The following is a 21,709-nucleotide window of genomic DNA, read 5'->3' on the forward strand; positions in this document are numbered from 1 at the left end:
GATCTATTTCATCCAGGCTGTCAAAGTTATGTGTGTAGAGTTGTTTGTAGTATGATCTTACTGTATTTTTGATGTCCTCAAAGTCTGCAGCAACATCCTCTGTTTCATTCCTGAATTGGCATTTTGTGTCTCTCCTCTGTCCGCTCTCTCTGTCACTCTTGCAAGAGGTTTGTCAATTTTATCTTGTCAAAGAACCAGCTTTTTTGTTTCATTGATTCTATTATTTTTTGTTTTCAATTGTATTGATTTTTGCTCATCTTTCTTCTGCTGGCTTTGGGCTTATTTTGCCCTTCTTTTTCTAGGTTCTTGGGATGAGAGCTGATTTGATTTGAAACATTTCTCAATTAGATCCTATTGGTTGATGATGTTGAGTTCTTTTATATCCTTGGTGATTTTCCATTTGGTTGTTCTATTAATTGTTGAGAAAGCCATATTGAAATCTCTAATTATAGTTATGAATTTTCCTATTTCTCCTTTCAGCTACATCAATTTTTCCTTTACAGATTTTCAGCTCTGATGTTTGGTGGATACATATTTAGGATTGCAATGTCTTCTTAGTGGATTGACTCTTTTATCACTATTTAATGTCTATTTCTGGTTATTTTATTTGCCTGAGTCTACTTTATCTAATATTAATATAGCTAATCCTGCTTTCTTTTGATTAATGCTTACATGATAGATGATTTTCATCCTTTTACTTCCAGCCTATCTATCTCCTCATACTTGAAGTGAGTTTCTTGTAGACAGCACATAGTTTTGGGTCATATATTTTAAATCCACTCGGCCAATTTCTGACTTTTAATTGGTGTATTTAAACCATTTACATTTAAAGTGATTATTGATATATTATGGCTTAGGCCTGCCACCTAATTTTGTTCTTTCCTGCTTGTTCCTCTGTTTTTTGTTTCTCTTTTTTTTTTTCTTGTGTTCCCTTGGATTTCTCAAACAGTTCTTAGAATTCCATTTTGATTTATCTATAGTTATTTTGAGTGTATCTCTGTATATGGCTTTTTTAGTGGTTGCTCTGGGTCTTACATTATATATACATAACTAATCACAGTCTACTGGTGTCAACATTTGAGTAAAGCATAGAAATCTTGGCTCCCTTTGTGACCCTTTACTTTCCTTCATTTATAATATAATTGTCTTAAATATTTCCACTGTATACATTTAGAATCACATCAGACTATATTATGATTTCTGCTTCAACCATCAAACATAATTTAGAAAACTCAAAAGAAGTTTCTCTGTCCATTTTTCATTCATTCTTTCTTATATTCAAAACCCCTTTTTAAAATTTCCATTTTGTTTAGAGAGCTCCGTTTAGCCTTTCTTTTAGGGTAGGTCTGCTGGCAACAAATTTTCTTAGTTTTTCTTCATCTGAGGATGTCGTGATTTCCCCTTCATTTCTAAAGTATATTTTTGCCGCGTATAGAATTTTAAATTGATAGTTCTTTTCTTTCAGCATTTTCATTTTCTTTTTCTTTCAAAATGTTGTGCCACTTCCTTCTAGCCTCCATGGTTTCTGATGCAAAATCCACTGTTGCTTGAATTTTTTTCCCTGTAGTTAGGGAGGATGTTATTTTCTCACTGTTTTCATTTTTGTTTTTTGTTTTTTTTAACTTTAGTTTTTTTTCAAGTTTGACTGTGATGTGTCTTGGTATGGATTTCTTTGAATTTATACTATTTCAGAGATTCATTCAGCTTTTGATTCTGAAGGTTTATGTCTTTTACAGGATTTGGGAAGTTTTCAGCCATTATTTCTTTCAGTACTTGGTTCAGTCCCACCCTCTTTTTCCTTTTCTTCTGGGACTCCAATGTTATATTTTTGGTTGTAGTTCTAGAGGTCCTTAAGGCTCTGTACATTTTTTTAAGTTTATTTTCTCTCTGTTGTTCAAATTAAATAATTTCTATTGTCCTATCTTCAAGTTCATTGATTCTTTCCTTTGTCCCTTCCATTCTGCTGTTGAGCCCAACCATTGAGCTTTCTATTTTGGTTATTAAATTTTTTAGTTTTAAAATTGCCATTTGGTCCTTCTTTCTATCTTCTACTTCTTTCCTGAGACTTTCTATTTTTCCAAGGGTGTTTGCAACTGCTTGTTGAAGCATTTTTATGATGATTTTTAACATTTCTGTCATTTCAGCATGGATCTATTGATTGTCTTTTTTCGTTCAAGTTGAGATCTTGCTGGTTCTTGGCATGGTATGTGATTTTAATTGCAACCTTGACATTTGGAGTATGTTTTGAGACTCTGGATCTTGTTTAAACTGTCTGCTCTAGTTGGCTTCCTTTCACATCATTCTGGCAAGGTGGCTTTGGCGAGGTGGAGGCTCTGCCCAGTTACTTCCAGGTAGGGGTAGAAGTCTAGGTTTCCCACTGGGCGAGTGTATTAGTCTGTGTAATTTATAAAGGAAAGAGGTTTAACTGACTCAGTTCAGCATGGCTGAGGAGGCCTCAGGAAACTTATAATCATGGCAGAAGGTGAAGAGGAAGCAGGCACTTTCTTCACAAGGCCACACAGGAAGGAGGAGTGCTGAGTAAAGGTGGAAGAGCCCCTTATAAAACCAGCACATCTCATGAGAACTCACTATCACAAGAACAGCATGGGGAAACCACCCCTATGATCAAATTACCTCCACCTGGTCTCTCCCTTGACACGTGGGGATTATGGGGATTACAATTGAAGGTGAGATTTGGGTGGAGACACAAAGCCTAACCATATCAGCCACCATTGACATTCAAGATGGAGATGGTTCCTGGTTCTTACCAGGTGAGGGTGGGGGTGGGAGTTCTGACTCCCCATTAGGCCTCTGCTGATACCTGGCTGGGAGGGGCCAGGGGGCCTCATCCCCGCTCCCCACACATCACTGACACCATGGGGAGGGAGATGTTCTTATTACTACAAGGCAGTGGCAAAAATCCTGACTCTCCACTAGTTCTCCTCTGACACAATCCCTGCAGGGAGAAAGAGGGGCACCTTGTTACTGCCCAGCAGAGATGAAAGTCCACCTGGTGATTGTCACCAAAATCTAGTCACTCATTCCCTTCCTGGCATGGGTGTGGGTGAAGCCACAGATTTTTCTTTTCTGTAATGTGTGACTGGAGTAGTGAAGTTATTGCTAAATGTTTTCTGTCTCAGTGGGCTGACCCTTTCTTGGTCCTTTGGCTAGAGAAAGCGGACTTTAGTTGGGCCTTTTTTTTTTTTTTTTTCTGTCCTTTAGGCATTTCTGAATTGCTGACTTCTTCAGCTCCAAATCTGGGATATGTAACACAAAAAGAACTCAGCAATGTGTTGTTTCTTGGTCCCTAACCAGCCTACTGTCTTCTTCCTGCCTTTCAGAGTCTTCTGATGTCTGTTTTATCTTTAGGTCCAAGGAGTTTAGTTGTATTGAAGAAGCATGCCTACTCTGTCTTCTCAGAAGTGGAATCCTTAGTGTTTGTTTTTTAAGATTATCTCCTCTTCTATCCCAGAATGCCAGCTTCATGAAAATGGGAGCCTCGTTCACTTCACTACTATCCCTTAGCACCTAGAATGGTGCCTGGCACATAGTAGGTGCTCAGTAAATACTTGTGGAATGAATGGATAAACACAGATAAAATAAAAACAGAGAAAAGGACAGATATGAAAACACTGCTCTAGTTTTAGCATGGGTGAGAGGCTATATCCATGAGCCTTCATCTCCCTGTTCCTCTCACCCCCCAGGGCCCCAACGCACCCACAAAATACACAGTTTGAAAACTTTGGGGCCAGAACACCTGCTGGTTTTAGCAGCTTGTACTTCTGAACTGGCACACGGAGCTGCGTGGGTGATTGGCCTGGTTTCCGGAGCCAAGAGCAGATTGGACACCATAGAGAGAAAAGGGGAGGGTGGTGACAGGGGTTGTCAATTCTTCGGCCCCTGGGAGCAGCAGGGGCAGAGGGACACAGGGGGAGCAGATTTAGAGGCACATGGACACCACCTTGCAACCTACTCCAGGCCCTGCCCAGTGGGGAGGTTGTAACGGATCACTAAGGAAGGCTGCCCTGGCTGCCTGCAGATCAGAGGGGTACAGATTCACCATGTGGGGCACGGCTGGGCGCAGATGCATAATCCAGGCCACCCTCAGGGCCCAAGAGCTGATGGGACTAGGAGCTGGATAGTGGCAGGCTCTGAGGGCCCAGCTGGTCCCTCCATGGCCCACAGGGCACCCTTGGGCAGCCACATCCCTTTCCCCAACCCTGGTCTTAGAATAAAGGAGGCCACAGCCACCTGCCTCAGGCTGATGAGTAAGGGCAAACTTCCTGCTGATCACACAGCCTCTCAGCAGAGACATCAGCACACACACCCTCTCCAGTTGTCTTTGGAGCCCAGGCTCTGGTAGGGTCACAGCAGCAGACTCAACCCCTTAAGGGATCGGCCTGCTGGAATACCAGCTAACCCCTGCATAGAGCGAAGGGGCCGCCTGGGGTCCCCAGAGAGGAAAGAGGCTGGTCTGCTGTTTCCACATAGTCATGGAGACTAGAAAGGGAGGGACAGCAGTGAGGCCTGTATTCCACAGGGACAGGGCCCCAGAAGCAGAAAGAGGCCACTAGGACAGGAGTGAGAACCTTCCCTAGATCTGGCCCAACTTGCTACTCTCTTGCTGTGTGACATGGGCCAAACTGCATAACTTCTCTGGGCCCTCCAGCTCTTATAATCTTCCACACCACGATGTCCCACTACCCTCAGTCTGCAGAGTTGAATGCTTGAGATAAGATTTCACTGTGTGTGCAGGAGTAAGAGGAGACCTTTTTCCATTTCTCTCCAGATTGATAAAAGGCAAAACAGAAGCAGAAAGCACAGGGCTAGCTTTCCACACTCCTGTTATCACCAGGAAAGCTGACATTCCAAGCAGGGGCCACAGACTCAAATTCCTGCAAGGTCAGGCAGATGATGACTAAGTGTGGAAGCGTGGGTAAATGTAAGGCAATAGGGTGTGGTGGGGACTGGGGTGAGCTGGAGACCAGATGCCTATCTAAAGTTTCAGTCATTCTCAGCCTTATCATCAGGCTGCCTGGTGGCAATGCTGGTTGTGCAGGAACAGATCTTCCAATGATCATGAATCAAAAACCTGGACTTTTATGTAGAAGTTTTACCATTTTAGATGTTAGAAATAAATCCAAACTTTTATAAGACACAATGGCAGGCCTAAGAAATCACCTGCAGGCTGGGTTCAGCCCCGGCTGCATGCAGTTCACAGCATCCAAGGCTAATTGTGTGGCTTTCGACCTGTTTCCTGGTCCCTGAAGGGGGATGGCAGCCCCTCTCCTGGGGATCAGTGACAGGACCAGGCAACTCAGGGCTTGTAAAGTGCCTCCCACTGTGCACAGCACAAAGTAGGTGTAGTAACCTTAATCTTTTTTTCTTTTTCTTTTTTGAGACAGAACCTCCAGCCCAGACTGGAGTGCAGTGGCACGAACACAGTTCACTGCAGCCTCAACCTCCTGGGGCTTGAGTGTCCCTCTCACTTTACCCTCCTGAGTGGCTGGGACTACAGGTGTGCACCACCACAGCCAGCTAATTATTTTTATTTTTTATTGTTTTAGAGATTGGGTCTGGCTATGTTGCCCAGGCTGGTCTTGAATTCCTGGCCTCTGGCGATTCTCCCACCTTGGCCTCTCAAGGTGCTGGGATTACAGGTGAGTCACTTTGCCCAGCCCCTCTCCCATCTTTGCCTCTCAATGTGCTGGGTTTACAGGTGAGCCACTTTGCTCGGCCCCAACCTTAATCTGATCCACTTGGTCCCTGCCGCCTTAAGCCAAGCAGCTGCTTGGGCACCCATCAGGGTCCTGACCTGACGTTGTCACAGGTAGGGAGAGCTGAGACATGGCGTCAAAAGGAGGAGTGGGCAGGAGGGCTCGCACTCACCGAGCCCACTCTGTGCTGAGTGCTCCACATGCACGGATTCACTAGCTCCTCGTGTTGGCTACTGTCTCCAAAGCTGGCCTCCAGGGAGCCACACCTCCCACGGTTCATGCCTCCCCTTGAAGCTGGCCCTGTCACTTGCTCTTAACCGATAGAATGCAGCAGGAGTGACACTGTGTGATTTCTGAGGTTGGCTCATGCAGATCCTGTGGTTTCCACCCGGGTCTCCTGGAACACTCACTCTTGAGATAGTCTCCCCAAGGACCCAGCCTCCAGGCTGTGTGAAGCCCCTCCGGCCGCCAGCCACCGCCAGCCGGCACCAGCTGCCAGTGTCGTGAGGTGCCACCTTGGAGGTCCACCCCGACCATGCCCCAGATGACCTCAGCTTCAGCTGACATCCAGCTGAAGCTTCGAGGAAGAACCCAGCAAGCACCGCCCAGATGAGCCCCGTCCACCACCAAACGTAAGAACAAACAACAACACATTTTTACTAGTTACTATTATTACTACATAATAACATATTTTTTACTAGATTTGGGGGTGATGTGTACACCTCAACAGAGAAATGGAATACAATTCAAGAGACCTCCATGAGGCGGAAATTCGGGCTGTCCCATTTTCCAGCTGAGGACACAGAGGTGCAGAGGAGGTAAATGACTTGGCCAAGGTCCCCGGCTGGTGAGGGGCAGGGGCAGGATCTGAACCCGAACTGTCTGACTCCAGGAGCCACACCCTTGACCGCCCCTCCACGCTGCCACGGTGGCCCAGCAGTGTATGTCGGGGTGAGATTTGAACCCCAGGCTGTCAGACTCTTAACCATGAAGACCTTCTACTTCTTGCAAAGGTGTCCCTCTAAGAAACTGGCACTCAACCGGCCTTGAGCGCCTCAAAACCCCTCCAGCTTCCAGAGCCCCTGCAGCTTGTTCTTCCCTGCTGGGCAGGAAGACAGAGGCGGGTGCCATCTCTTCTCAGAGCTGTTCTCCTCTCCAGTACCGGGGGAGGGAGCAGGGGAGGCTCTCGGGCCAGGATTTTGACAAATGGCCTCACACATATTAAACAAGAGAGATGACATGGTGCAGCCCTGGCGAGGCCCCAAATGTGAGGGATGAAAAATGGGGCTGATCCATCTTGCAGGTCTCAGTGACAGGGAGAAATGGATCAGCACTAATAGGGGCTGCACACTGGGCCCCGGCCTTTAATAAGTCCAGTGGGAATTCGGTGCCCCTTGGGAGGCCAGCCCCGAAGGAGAGAGCAGAGGAGCAGGGCAGAAATCCCTGGCTTCCAGGGAAAGAATGTTCCCCTGGCTGACACCAGCAGGCTTGACTTGAGACACTGAGCACCAGAGGAGAGAGCCAGGGCCTTCTGGAAAGGGGGACTCATGGGGAGGAACCAGTTCCTACCAGGGCAAGTGATTCAACCTTTCTGATTCTCAGCATCTGCATATGTAACACGAGGTTACTGCATGTGTTAAACTTCATATCAGTAGCATGATATTGCTCATGTTAAATTTCATATCAGTAGCATGATATTGGATGTGTTAAATTTCACATCAGTAGCTTGATATTGTGCATGCTGAATTTCACATCAGTAGCATGATATTGCACGTGTTAAATTTCACATCAGTAGCATGATATTGCATGTGTTAAATTTCACATCAGTAGCATGATATTGCACGTGTTAAATTTCACATCAGTAGCATGATGTTGCACGTGTTAAATTTCACATCAGCAGCATGATATTGCACGTGTTAAATTTCACATCAGTAGCATGATGTTGCACGTGTTAAATTTCATATCAGTAGCATGATATTGCACGTGTTAAATTTCATATCAGTAGCAGCAGTATAAGAGCTGGTGTTTACTGAGAACACACCATGCGTGGAACATCACAGAAAGCACATCAATGAACTCTCATTATTACCGATCTTCTCAGAGAGGCTTCCAGTAAGGCTCTAGAGCCAGACTGCCTGGGTTTGAATCCCAGCTCTACCCCTCGCAGCTGGAAGACCTCGGGGCAGGTTACTTAAGTTCTCTGTGCCTCCATGAAATACCTACCTGATTCATGGCACATCAGCGCTCAGTAAATCTAAGATATTATTACACACATGGTCAACACAAATATTAGTTCCCTTCCTCTGTGCCCTTCTCTAGCTCAGGGAGAAGATCTTCCAAGTTCAAGGTCTCAGGAAGGAACAGCTGCAGGGGGAAGGGTTGGGCAAAGGGAGGTCAGAACCTCAGCTGGCTTCCCTGGGATTGTTCTACTTAAAGGGATCGGGGCCAGGGTTAATGGGTCAAGGTCCCTTTAAGGCAAATGCTTTTGGTTTTAAAAGGATGGAATTGAGCAGAGAGTGGAGATGGAGCTGGGGTGCCCACTGAACTGGTATGGGGTCTTTTTTAAAATTATAATCATAGTCCCTCCTGCTCCATTCTGAGATGCTCTCTCACCTGTCCCTCCTGCTCCATTCTGAGATGCTCTCTCACCTCCAGGTCCTTGGACCTGCTGTTCCCTCTGCCTAGCACCTGATTCCCTCCTGTTTTGCCTTCGAAATTCTTCCTGGGGACCCGCCCCACCCAAAGCTGTGTCAGTCAATGCCCTTCCTCTGTGCTCCTGCAGCTGCCTGTGAACTCTCCTCCCCACACACATCTACATCACAGCACAGTTCAGATACAGCTGGTTCACTTGTCTCAATCCCTGTTGCAACGCTGTCTCAGCACTGCTGCATCCCGAGCACCTAGAAGAACAGCTGTCCTAGAGGAAGTACTCAGTGAATATGTGTTAAATGACTGAATGGCTAAATGCTCCCCAACTACCAGCCCCAGACCTGGATACCCTGTGTAGTGGACAATTGTGGTCTCTGTCTTTCCAGCCTGAAGAGACTTCCCCTCCTTCTCTTTCTGTCCAAGGGTTTGGGTGAGGCTAATGCCACTCTCTGGACCATGTGGCTCAAGTCATTCCAGTCTCCCCCAGGGTCTAAATCATTGGTTCAGGTTTGGTCACATACTTAAGCTAAGCCAATGAAAGTCATAACCAGGATTTTAGCTGGAAATATGGGAAAGAAACCCCATCTCTCTGCTGGTATTGCTACATTTTTAAGATGGAAGTCTGGCACTCCAGCCTGGGTGACAGAGCAGAGACTCTGTAAAAAAAAAAAAAAAAAAAAAAAAAAAGAAGGCTGGTCTGTGCATTGTGATCATCTTTGCTAGCATTTGGGGAAAAGCTGTTTGAGAATGAAGCCAACACCAGTTCAAAGGGAAGAGAGACAAGATAAGGAGAGGGCATGAGGGCATGACTGGGTTCCAGATGAAATCTGGTCACCTGGATCCAGCTGTGTCTGAAGCAGAATTTGTGGTAGCTCACTCAGCATCTATTCCATCCACTCACCATTTGAGAGGTTTTGACTCATTCTTTGCTCCAGAGGTGGGCTTGGTCAAACTAAGGGAATAAGCTCATGACATTCCCCCAGCTGTGGCAATGAATAAGGAGAGAGAACATGACCTAAGCCCACCAGAGGGAAGCTTGGGACTCTAGTCAATCTTGGAGAACAAGAGGCCCTTTCTCTCCTACAAGGGAAGGAGAATCCACCAGCCTTAGGAAGAGCTCTCCCCAACAGGGAAGCCAGCCCAGCAACAAAGTAAACATGTGGAGGGTGCCAAGCTCAGATGACTATACAGAGGAAGAGAACTCAGCCCTTATGACCTCAGTGACTCTGGAACAAACGTGTCCTGAAGTCCACACCATAGCTGTGCTTTTCCTTTCCGTGAACCAATGTATGATATCTCCTTACTTAGACTGATGCAAGTAGGTTTTTCTGTTACAACCCAGAGCACCCCAGCTGATCCACCTGGACTTTCCAGTTACACAAGCAAATGAACACCCCATGTTCACTTACGCTTGGGATTCTACCACTCAAAAGCAAAAGAACCCTGACTAATCATGCCTTTCGTATGCAAACCCCGCTTTGAGGTGCTGACCTGTTCCCTGTATTCAGAGCCCCTCACTGGAGTCCACCTACCCCATCAGACCACCCAGAACCCTCCACAGCTCGCCTAACTTCAGGTCTTGCCAGCTTCCATCTCCAACCTTCCATAGCATGCCTCTTAGGCAGGGGTTGGCAGGGGGCCAGAGAGCAAGTATTGTTGACTTTGTGAGCCATTCAGTCTCTGTCACCACCACCCAGTGCTGCCATCTCAGTGTTAAAGCAGCCGTGGATAATATAAAACAATGAGAGTAGCTGTGTTCCAAGACAACCTTATTTATGGACATTGAAATTTGAATTTCATGTAATTTTCACATGTCACAAAACAGCATTCCTCTTCCTTTGATTTATTTTCTTAGCAGTTAAAAATCCAAAAGCCATCCTTAGCTTGAGGGCTGCATATAAACAGGTGGTGGGCCAGATTTGACCCACAGGTCCTAGTTTGCCAATCCCTGCCCTGGGGTCTTAAAGCGCCTTTGGACTACAGCCCCTCCAACTCCCCCCATTTCTCCTCCCCGCCACCGCCCCCCACCCCACTGGGCTGAGCTGCTGAAGTCCCAGCACGCCTTGGGCCTCTGGTGCCTGAAGCTGCTCTTGCCCTGAAGGTCCACTTACCAGAAGGACCACCCGTAGTCCCAGGAATGGGGTCTCCAGTCTTCAGGACCGAGGCTCACGGTGACCTGGAACACCTGCGTGTACATCATGTGGGCGACCATTCCCAGGAGGCCTGTGGGGCAGAGAGCAGAGCAAAGCGTCAGGAAGTAAGGAAGGACTTTGTCCCCACACACCCACAGCCTCTCTGCTGCCTGCCTGCCTGTCTGCCTGTGATCACTGTGGAGAACAGGGACCTCTGGGTAAGGGAGGTCAGCAGGAACAGAGCTTGGGAGGCCAAAGACGGTAGTTCTCTTTTCTTTCTTTCTTTTTGTTTTTAAGACAGGGTCTTGCTCTGTTGCCAGGCTGAAGTGCAGTGGCACGATCATAGCTCCTGGGCTTAAGTGATCCTTCCATCTCAGCCTCCTAAGTAGCTGGGACTACAGGTGCATGCCACTATGACAGGCCAATTTTTTGTATTTTCATTTTTGTAGAAATGAGCGTCTTGCTATGTTGCTCAGGCTGGTCTCAAACTCCTGGGATCAAACAATCCTCCCACATCAGCCTCCCCAAGTGCTAGGATTAGAGGCTAAATTGTTTATGTTTAAAGCATTTTCCCACATCTAGTAAGAAGACCCAGCTGTAGAGTGGGCTTTGGCTGGGGTCAGGGGACCATTATTTTCTCGGTGTTTTGTAGACTTTCCACTCTTTTAAGACAGAGCAGAGAGAACTGCCTGGCTGCTAATGGGAGAATGGGGACCCCAAAAGCCTATTATATTTCTCTTAGTACTAGTGAGCTTGAGCATTTTTCACATTTATTAACCACTTCTAGTTCTTCTTCTTTGAATGTCTGTATCATTTGCCAATTTTCTTTTTGTTTTTAAAAATCTTTTTCCTTATCAATTGGTAGGAATTCTTTGTATATTCTGAATATTAATCTTGTCTGTTGCATAGATTACACCTTTTTAAAACTATTAATAAACTTTTTTTTTTGAGAAGAGTCTCACTCTGTCACCCATGCTGGAGTGCAGTGGCTCCATCTGGGCTCACTGCAAGCTCCACCTCCCAGGCTCAGGTGATCCTCCCACCTCAGCCTCCTAAGTAGCTGGGACTACAAGCACGCACCACCACACCCGGCTAATTTTTGTATTTCCCCTACTGATTTTAAAGGACACTTTTATACCATATTCCAAGTCCCATAAATACATGGGTGCACTTCCTAACTGGTCATTCTGTCCCACCGATCTTTCTCTGTGTTCCTGCATCAGTGCCACACTGTTTTAATCACTTTAACTTTACAGTACAATCTGTTTTCTGAAGGGACAAGTCTCTCCTCTTTATTACTGCCCAATGCTGAGTCTCTCTGGAATTGTTACCCTGCCCAGAAGCTGTTCCCGCTCAGAAGGGTGTTGACCCCTTTTAGTCTTCTGCCAGTTCCTTTTCTGAGGGCTGGAATATTCATGAGAAGGACAACTCCTTATGCCAGGATAGTAGGAGCACAACAGTATTTTAATACAAAATCTCCCACCCAGAAGCTGGACTTAGCCTGTTGGCAAAATAATTAATTTTCTGAACTATTAGTTTAGAAAAGCATTGATTCCTAAATTAAATTATATTTATCCCCAAATACGAAAGACCATGCTTTAAGGAAATTCAATAAGTAAAAATTACAGTTCACTTAAAGATACCTTGGTGGAACTCTCTGATTGCATTTTAAAGATTCTGCTTCAAAATCTGACCCTGGCCGGGCACGGTGGCTCATGCCTGTAATCCCAGCACTTTGGGAGGCCGAGGCATGCGGATCACGAGGTCAGGAGATTGAGACCCTCCTGGCTAACACGGTGAAACCCTGTCTCTACTAAAAAAATACAAAAAAATTACCCAGGCGTGGTGGCGGGCACCTGTAGTCCCAGCTACTCAGGAGGCTGAGGCAGGAAAATGGTGTGAACCTGGGGGAGGCAGAGCTTGCAGTGAACCAAGATCGTGCCACTGCACCCCAGCCTGGGTGACAGAGGGAGACTCTGTCTCAAAAAAAAAAAAAAAAAAAAAAAAAATCTGAACCTTGCCTATGTTTTCAGAAGCTTGTTCATTTTGTAAAGCAAGGTCCACCCACAGCATCTGTCCTACAAATCCTTGTCAGAAGGAATCATTTCCAACTCATCTGAATTAAAAAGAGTCTTTTTGGTGAGTTACTGCACCTCCTGAATTAGAGGAGACTAAATGAATGAGGCTTTCCTGCTGCCATGATTACTTCCTGGCTTGGACTCACACCAGGAAACCCGCAGCTGTAAATCTCTCCTTGTGGTTTCTGGAATCTCCCAACTCCTGAAACTATAAATGGAATTCCCAACCGGTGTGGTCAGGTGGGTATGGTTCCTCCAGGCCCCAAGGAAATCTTGGAGAACACTGGAAATGGGGGGATGTTGGCCGGGGGCCAGAGCTGGGCTGGGTGTGGTGCTCCCCAGAACTTAGAGCAGGAAGAGCTGTCATGACTCCTAGCCCTGCCCTGTGCTAGTCCAAACTGAGGAAGCTGAATTCTGTTAAGTCCAGGAGTGTTGAGTCCAGGGGGGCTAAGAATTAAGAGACAATGTCAAGTGCATCACAAGGTGAGCCCAGAGGAAAGCAGAGCCAGGAAAGTGAAAGAAAGAGCCGAGCTTCCAGCTGTGTCACTGATAGGGTGTGGATCTGTGTCCCCACCCAAATCTCTCACCGAATTGTAATCCCCAGTGTTGGAGAAGGGGCCTGGTGGGACGTGACTGGATCATGGGGGCAGATTTCCCTCTTGCTGTTCTCGTGATAGCGAGTGAGTTCTCACGAGAGAGCTGGTTGTTTAAAAGTGTGTAGCACCTCCCCCTTCACTCTCTTCCTCCTTCTCCAGCCATGTAAGACATGCCTGCTTCCCCTTCACCCTCTGCTGTGATTGTAAGTTTCCTGATGCCTCCCAAGCCATGCTTCCTCTACAGCCTGCAGAACCATAAGCCAATTAAACCTCCTCTCTTTACAAGTTACCCAGTCTCAGGTAGTTCTTTATAGCAATGTGAGAACTGACTAATACAGTCACTTACCAGCTTTGTAACATTGGGTAGGTTGACTTTCTGTGCCTCAGTTTCCTCACCTGTCATATGGGGATAATAATAGTACCTACCTCATAGACTGGTATGAGGATTCAGTGGCTTATATTTATAAAGCACTTAGAACAGCACTGGGCACAAAATAAGCTCCACAGAAGTTTTTTGAATGAATGAATGAATGAAGAGTGCACATCTGAGACTCACTATGTAGGCCCACTAGGCTGTATGCTAGTCCAGAGACCAGATCTGTTTGGCTCTCCCCTGAATCCCCAGTGCCAAGCCCAATACCTGACACACAGTAGGCGTTCAATAAGTGTTTACTGAATGAATAAATGAGCAGTGATTGAGAGGTGCTTGGGGATGTTGGGCTGGTTAGTATAAAGGTCAAGAGTGTGGGATATGGGAACGAGCTAGGACAGGACCAGACTGCAAAACTTTGTCTAGGAGAGCACGTGTCAGGGTCACCATTCATTCATTTATCATGTATTCATTCAATCAGCCAACGAATATTTAGCAAAGGCTTTTCACATGCCAGACACTATTCCAGGGGGTTGGGGAGTGGTAGACTGGAATAGATGGGCAGATGTCCTGCTCTTAACGGGCTTGGGTTCTAGTGGAGGCAGCCAGACAATTAGCATATAAACTAACATGAAATTTCAGGCAGTAAACATTTCCATGAAAAAACTAAAATAGGGCCAAGTGGTGGAGAGTCCTTGGAGGTGGGGGGCACTTCAGCCTGGGTGGTTAGGGAGGGCATCTCAGAGGAAGTGACATTTAAGCAGAGGTTTGGAATGAGGAGCTGAGGGCAGCCACGTAGAAGACTGGGGAAGAGCATTCCAGATATAGAGAGAAGCCTGGGCAAAGGCTGGGGCTGAAGGCTGGGAGGAAATGCTGTAGCAGAGTGAGCAAGGGGTAGGATGGGCCTGGTGCGGTGGCTCACGCCTGTAATCCCAGCACTTTGGGAGGCCGAGGCAGGTGGATCACCTGAGGTCAAGGGTTCGAAACCAGCCCGACCAACATGGCAAAACCCTATCTCTACTAAAAATACAAGAATTAGCCAGGTGTGGTGGCACATGCCTCCGCTACTCGGGAGGCTGAAGCAGGAGAATCGCTTAAACCTAGGAGGCAGAAGCTGCAGAAGCTGCAGTGAGGCAAGATCATACCACTGCACTCCAGCCTGGGTGACAGAGTGAGCCTCTATCTCAAAAAAAAAAAAAAAAAAAAAAGAGAGAGAGAAAAGAAAGGGGAGGGATGTGTCAGATGGAGTCAGAAAGGCAGGCAGGAGCAGGGCCATGCAGGGCCCTGGAGCCCACAGTGCAGTTTGGCTCTCACCCTATGCAGGACGAGAAGTCAGTAAAGGGCTATCCGCCTTAAGCAGGGGTCTATCTGATTCTTCTAAGAAAATCATTCTGATTACTGTGTGGAGACAGTGACTGTAAGGGGAGGAGGTGAGCCCAGCTGACAGGCTGTTGCAAGGGCCCAGGCTAAGCTGTTTTTGTTTAGGCTGGCGTTGCTGGCAGCTCTGAGGTATGTTTAGTTTGTTTGTTTACTTTTGTTTTGTTTTGAGACAGAGTCTCACTCTGTCATCCAAGCAGTAGTGCAGTGGTGCAATCATAGCTCACTGTTAACCTCAAACTCCTCCAGCCTCAGCCTCCTGAGTAACTGGGACTAAAGGTGCATGCCACCACACTTGGCTATTGTATTTTTTTATTTATTTATTTTGGAGATGGAGTCTCCCTGTGTTGTCCAGGCTGGTCCCAAACTCCTGGCCTCAAGTGATCCTCCAGCCCAAAGCACTGGGATTACAGGCGTGAGCCACTGTGCCCAGCCCGGGGCAAGTTTTGAGGGTGGAGTCAATAGGACTCGCTGTTGGGCTGCACACAGATGGTATCCCTGGGATCTAGGATGACATCAAGAGTTTGGGTTTCAGCGTCTGGGCAGATGCCATTTGCCAAGATGAAGAAGATGAAGGGAGGAAGAAGTTTGGATGGGTAGAATCCTATTTGTGCCATATTCATTTGAAATGCCTTTTTTTTTGAGATGGGAATCTCACTCTATCACCCAGGCTGGAGTGCAGTGGCATGATCTCGGGTCGCCACAACCTCTGCCTCCCGGGTTCAAGCGATTCTCCTGCCTCAGCCTCCCGAGTAGCTGGGATTACAGGTGCCACCACTACACCCGGCTAATTTTTGTATTTTTAGTAGAGACACGGGTTTCACCATGTTAGTCAGGCTGGTCTTGAACTCCTGAGCTCAGGTGATCTGCCGACCTTGGTCCCAAAGTGCTGGGAATACAGGCGTGAGCCACCGTGCCGGCCTTGAAATGCCTATTTTATATCTAAGCTGGGATAGCAAGCAAAGAGTTGAAGGGCCAAGGCTGCGATTCAAGGAGTAGTCAGAACCGGAGACTTAAATGCGTGAATCATCTGCATGTGAATGATAAATAACACAATGTGCCTAGAAGAGGTCACCTGGAGAGAGACTGTAGGAAGAGGAGAGAGAAGGGTCCCAGGATGAAGCCAACATCTGATCTTAAGCAGAGTAGGAGGGACCAGCAAAGAAAGCTGAGGCGGAGTGGCCAGGGAGGCTGAGGGAAAACCAGCGTGGAGTCTTCAACTGCAAGAGGTTTAGAAGAGGAGGAGGGTAAATGATAGAGAAAGCTTTCAAAGCATAATGCTGCCTGGGGAAGTGGGAAAATGGGGGTGATAGCTGGAGAGGGCCTGGGGCTCAGGAAGGCATTTTATTTATTTATTTAAAAATATATACATGTAATACATCTATCTACCTATCATCTACCTTTTTTTTTTTTTTTTTTTTTTGTACAGACAGCGTCCCTCCATGTTGCCCAGGCTGGTCTCAAACTCCTGTCCTCAAGCAACCCTCCAGACTCAGCCTCCCAAAGCTCTGGAATTACAGGCATGAGCCACCGTGCCTGTCCGGGAAGGCATTTTAACAATGGGAGATAGAGAATGTTTCCATGCCCATGCAGAATGATCACGTGGAGAGGGAGAGACGGACAGAGCAGGGGAGCGAGAGGGCGATTGTGGAAGCAAGGTCCAGAGATGGCCAGAAGGTGCGAGGAGGTTCTAGAAAACAAGAGGGCTGGCTTTTGATGGGAATTGGGATGCGTTACCCAAGACAGCAGGAAGACAGCGTCTGAGTGAGACCCAAGTTTTGTCTGTTTGTTTTTTGTTTTTTAAGACAGGGTCTTGCTCTGTTGCCCGGGCTAGAGTGTAGGAGCACCATCATAGCTCACTGCAGCCTCAACGTGCTGGGCTCAAATGATCCTCCTGCCTCCGCCTCCGGAGTAGCTGGGACTATAGGCAAGTGCTGCCATGCCTGGCTGACATTTTTATTTTTGTAGAAACAGGGTCTCATTATGTTGTCCAGGCTGGTCTTGAACTCCTGGCCTCAAGAGATCCTCCTGCCTCAGTCTCCCAAAGTGCCGGGATCCAAGCAAGAGCCCCTGTGCCCGGCTGGATCTGAGTTCTTGAGCAGATTCACACCCCTTCTCTCTAGCAAGCTGGAGGCAAGGTCACCAGCTGAGAGCGAGGCGGCCAATTGGGGAAGTGGGGGTTGAGGAGCGGCGAGCAGAGGGTATGAAATAGTCTTTTCTGAGAGTGGGAAAGCACAAACACGCTGCGGAAATGCATGCGGCTCTCAGGGCAGTGTTGCTTGTCGTGTGAGATCCGTGCTCATGAATTTAAAGTGAGCCCAGGCAGGGCAGCTGTGGGATTCAGGTAGGGAGAGACAAGTTGGCCTGGTGACACCTGTCAGGGCCTCTTGAGTCCAGAGGACACACAGGAATGCCAACCCGAGATGCCACGAATCATCTTTTGCTCAATCACTGGGGAGAGGGGTGGCAGGTTCCTGGGCCTCCCTCAAGGTGGGGGTGGACCAGAGCCCACGTGACCCCTCCCAAGGGGTCTCCAGCCTGGAGCTACCCCTGGGTGAGGACATAGAGTAGTGGTGACAACCCCAAATCCAGGATCTCCCCTGCCTCTGGCCTGGCTCCCTTTGACAGGGTTTGGATGCTTTATGCGAATGCCACGCTCCATTTAATTGAGATACCAAGGAGGTAGCTGATTAATTGATTTATAATAGAGTTTATTATTAAAGATGCTAAGTTATTACTGAGAACACGCGGTGAGCACTCATGTTTAAATAAATATTCTTGTAGATGCTGGGCATGCGTGTCATGTCCGGGACTTGAGACACAGAGGGGCTGGTGGGGACCTGGAGGACGCTGGAGCCAGAGAGATGGGCAGGAGGGCTGCAAAGGGAAACCCCTGACATTCAGCTGGTCACTGAGCAAATATCAGGCACCTGCTGTGCTTCAGGCTTTCCTACAGGGGTCAAGCGGCCTGTCCTCCCAGTGCTTCCATTGGGATGGGAGAGGCAGACACACAGGCTGGGCACCTCTCGGTGTCAGGGCAGTCAAGAGGGGAAGTCCCGGGGTCTGTGGGGTGGGGAGGTCAGAAGAGGCTCCCACAGAAGATGATATAGCAGCTGAGAGTGGAAGGGTCAGAGGGAGGAGGAGGTGGGTGGAGCAGGCAGGGGAACCCACACCAGCAGAAACCCACAGGCAAAGTGGTTTGGTGTGGCTGTCACAGGCACTTAGGTGGGGCACGTGAGAGGTGAGAGATGCTGCTGCAGGGATAAACGAGGACATTCCATGGGAAATTTTAAGCCATCCGAGGCAGTTTGGACTTTATCCTGAGGACCCGGGGCAGGAATTGCAACTTTCGGAGCAAAGTGGTTGGGTGGGGATGGTGAGCATGGCTGTGGCCTGAGAACAGGCGAGAGGAGCAGGAGGCAGGGAGCCTAGGAGGAGCAGCTGCAGTCCTCCCCGCAGGCGAGGATGAGGATGGGCGGGACTTGCCAGGGCGCTGAGATGCTGGAGGCATGGAGCCCCGGGGCACCGGGTACCGCTGAGACCGCTCACTTCCCAGCAAACCATCAGGCACTGAAGAACCCTGGCTCAGGAATGGCAAGGGACTGGGGGAAACTAGGAGCAACTAGGAGAAGCTGTTGGGACTGACCCAATTAATATCAGCCCCAGAACAGCCTCCCACGGAAAAAAAACCTTGAGAAACTAAAAGCTGCTCTTTCATGAGACCGATCGGCTGGGGGCAGAGGAAAAAATAAATCCCTTATCTGAACGTATCTAAAATATCCTGATGTTGGTCACGACGGAGACCAAAGCCTGGCTTTTCCCTGTGCCCTCTGCCCTGGGGGGACCCCACGTGGCCAGGTACACCTGCACATAAGGCCACCCCTGAGAAGCTGAGCTGATGCTATGTTTAAAACTTGCCCAGACCTATTTTTAAAGAACAAGCTATTTTTAGACACCCTCTTGAGAACCCGAAGCCTCTCTTGGTAGCATATTTCAGGGTTTAAAAAGTTCCTCCTTACACATAACCTAAATCTTTCCAGCTCCAATTTAAGCTAATTTCTTGCTCTGCCCTCTGAGGACATGGGGAGGCGGGTGAGCCGATTGGCATCTTCTTGAGAGGAGCATTTTCGGGGGTCAGCAATTACCGAGGTGCCCCCCAACCTTGTCTTGTCTGCAGAGATCATTCCAATTTCTCTGCCCTTTCTCCAAAGGTCCCCTTTTAGATTACCAGAGTCATTAGCGTCACTCTGGTTGGAATTCTGCCTTTTAAAGTGAAGTGGTCCAAATCGGAGGTGGCACTTCATGGAGACCTTCCAATTTCAAGTAATGGGTTTACTGAACTTCCACCAGCCTTGTTCAGCTCAGCCGCCCCCATCCAGCCCTGTGGCAGTGACTAGGCTCAGATCCCCCAGGTGGGGTTCAGAGTGATCCCAGAGGCCATGGCCACAGGACCTAGTGGGTCCAGGGTAACCCAGGACAAACTGCTGGTGGGACGATTTCTGACATTAATGGACATGTAGCCAGGCTGTCAGCATTCCCTGTTCCCCTTGTCATTTGGGTAACTAGATAGAAAACACCCATGACCTCAGGGCACAGCTGTCCCAGAAGACTGAGAGAACAGGAGCCCAATTTGGCTTTGGAGATTTCAAAAGCCTACATCCAGGTGTTCCAAGAAAAAGGTTGAGAAGAATACGCAATCAAGAGAGAGAGAGTTTCTCTTCCCCTTCCACCTGGAGATCAGCTAAAGTTGCTCTCCTGGAGGCGACTGGGACGCGTGGGAGGAAGAGGAGGAGGGGAAGGGGAGAGGAGGGGGGAGGATGGGAAAGGTTGGGGAATGGGGAGGGTGAATAGAAGGCAAAAGGGGAGGAGGAGGGGGAGGAGAAGGGGGAGAGAAGGAGGAGGAGGGGGAAGAATAGGAGGAGAGGGGGATGGTTGGCCCCAAGAAGGAATGAGCTGCACTATGTAGATATGAGCAGGGCTTCCCTAAAAGGCCGCCGGCCTCCACTTCAAGCCCTTTCCATTACATCCCCTGGGAGCCACAGGGAGGTGAAGTTGGCATTCACAAAGGGTCCTTTCCCAGTCTGAGTGGACAGTGGACACCTTATGAGTTGGGCCGTGTGCTCACAGACACAGCCAGCACATCCTCGAGGGCTGTTCAAAAAGAGTGATGTCCACCTGTGCCCACCTGTGTCACCTGTGTCACCTGTATTTTCTGATGCTCGCCTGTGTCCACCTGTGTTCATCTGTGTCCACTTGTGTCCTGGACACCCCACATGCCTCTTCACCTGGACTGAGCTCCATTTTGGTGGCCTTGTACCCTCACAAGTCCCCCAAGATGAGGGTGGGCCTCTCACCTGAAGGATGATGGAGAGAGGACAAGGAGAAAGTTCTCGGGCTTATGATTGGGTGGGAATGAGATCCAGGAGAGAGGGGAAAGCCACCCTTGGATGTACACACCCCTAAGTCACAATCCTGCCCATCTCATCTCTACCTTCTACATTTCTACCCCAGAAATTCACATGCTTGAGCCCAGGAGTTCAAGGCTGCAATGAGCTATGATCATACCACTTGCACTCCAGCCTGGGTGACAGAACAAGACCTTGACTCTTAAAAAAATAAAATAAAATTACCCCGGGACAACAGACATCCAGGGTGCTCGATCGTGACGGTGGAATTGATGAATGCGGGAATGACCCCCACTCTGCAAGGGATCCTCCCCCTGGTGGATGCCCTGGCTCGTCCCCTGCTGAGGACTTTCATGCCCATTCTCCTTTGATCCCCACAACAGGCCCACTAGGTGTGCATTTCACAGGTGAGAATGAAAGTGGGCTGAGAAGAGGTTAAGGGCTCAGCGAGCTGTGGTGAGTCCAGGAGTAGAGTTCACATCTCTTTTTGGCCCAACCTTCATTCATTCATTCCACATGTAGCTATTGAGTATTTGCTACAAGCCTGACACGGCGCTAAGGGCTGCAGAAAAAGACCAACGGGGCCGGACGCAGTGTTACAAGCCTGTAATCTCAGCACTTTGGGAGGCAGAGGTGCATGGATCACCTGAGGTCAGGAGTTCGAGACCAACCTGGGCAACATGGTGAAACCCCATCTCTACTAAAAATACAAATATTAGCCGGGTGTGGTAGCCGGTGCCTGTAATCCCAGCTACTCGGGAACCTGAGGTAGGAGAATTGCTTGAACTCAGGAAAGAGAGGTTCCAGTGAGCTAAGATTGTGCCACTGTACTCCAGCCTGGGTGACAGAACGAGACTCCGTCTCAAAAAAAAAAAAAAAAAAGAGACCAACGGAACAGACATGGCCCCTACCCACTGCGAGTTTCTGCTCCAGCGGAAAAGGCAGGTACTAGCAAGAAATCACCCTCAAGGGTCATGAGTCAGGGCTCGGGAGGCACAGGGGCCCCTGGAGCCAGAGCCTACACCAGGTGCTCTGTTCTGGGGGTCAGGGAAGGCTTCCCTGAGGCAGGATGTTTCAGTGCAGCCTGAAGGAGGAGGAATTAACTAGGTCACAGCTGCCCAAAGTGTGGGGCTCACCCCTCTGCGGTGCTTAAGCTCATTTTAGAGCAGGATTTCTAAACCTCAGCACTACTGACATTTGGGGACAGAGAAGGCTTTGATGTCAGGGCTGTCCTAGGCGTTAGCGGGTGCTTAGCAGCATACCTGGCTTTGATCTACCAGATGCCAGGAATATGCACCCCCCCATCCCCACATACCCCAGTCATAAAAACCAGAAAACGTTTCCAAACATTGGCCAAATATCCTTGTGGTGGGGAGGGCAGGGAC

General features: G+C 48.4%; 1 protein-coding gene across 2 annotated transcripts in view; it reads right to left on the reverse strand.

Moving 5' to 3' along the window:
- Nucleotides 1-21,709, reverse strand: part of GSG1L (GSG1 like) — a 278,648-nt gene that overhangs the window by 48,843 nt on the left and 208,096 nt on the right. For both annotated transcript variants that reach the window (XM_055365588.2, XM_031002569.3), the window contains exon 4: nt 10,478-10,589. In XM_055365588.2, the coding sequence (XP_055221563.1) occupies nt 10,478-10,589 (112 nt within the window). The remainder of the gene's footprint in view (nt 1-10,477; nt 10,590-21,709) is intronic.

The sequence above is a fragment of the Gorilla gorilla genome, chromosome 18 (assembly GCF_029281585.2).
Source record: "Gorilla gorilla gorilla isolate KB3781 chromosome 18, NHGRI_mGorGor1-v2.1_pri, whole genome shotgun sequence".
NCBI classification, from domain to species: domain Eukaryota; kingdom Metazoa; phylum Chordata; class Mammalia; order Primates; family Hominidae; genus Gorilla; species Gorilla gorilla.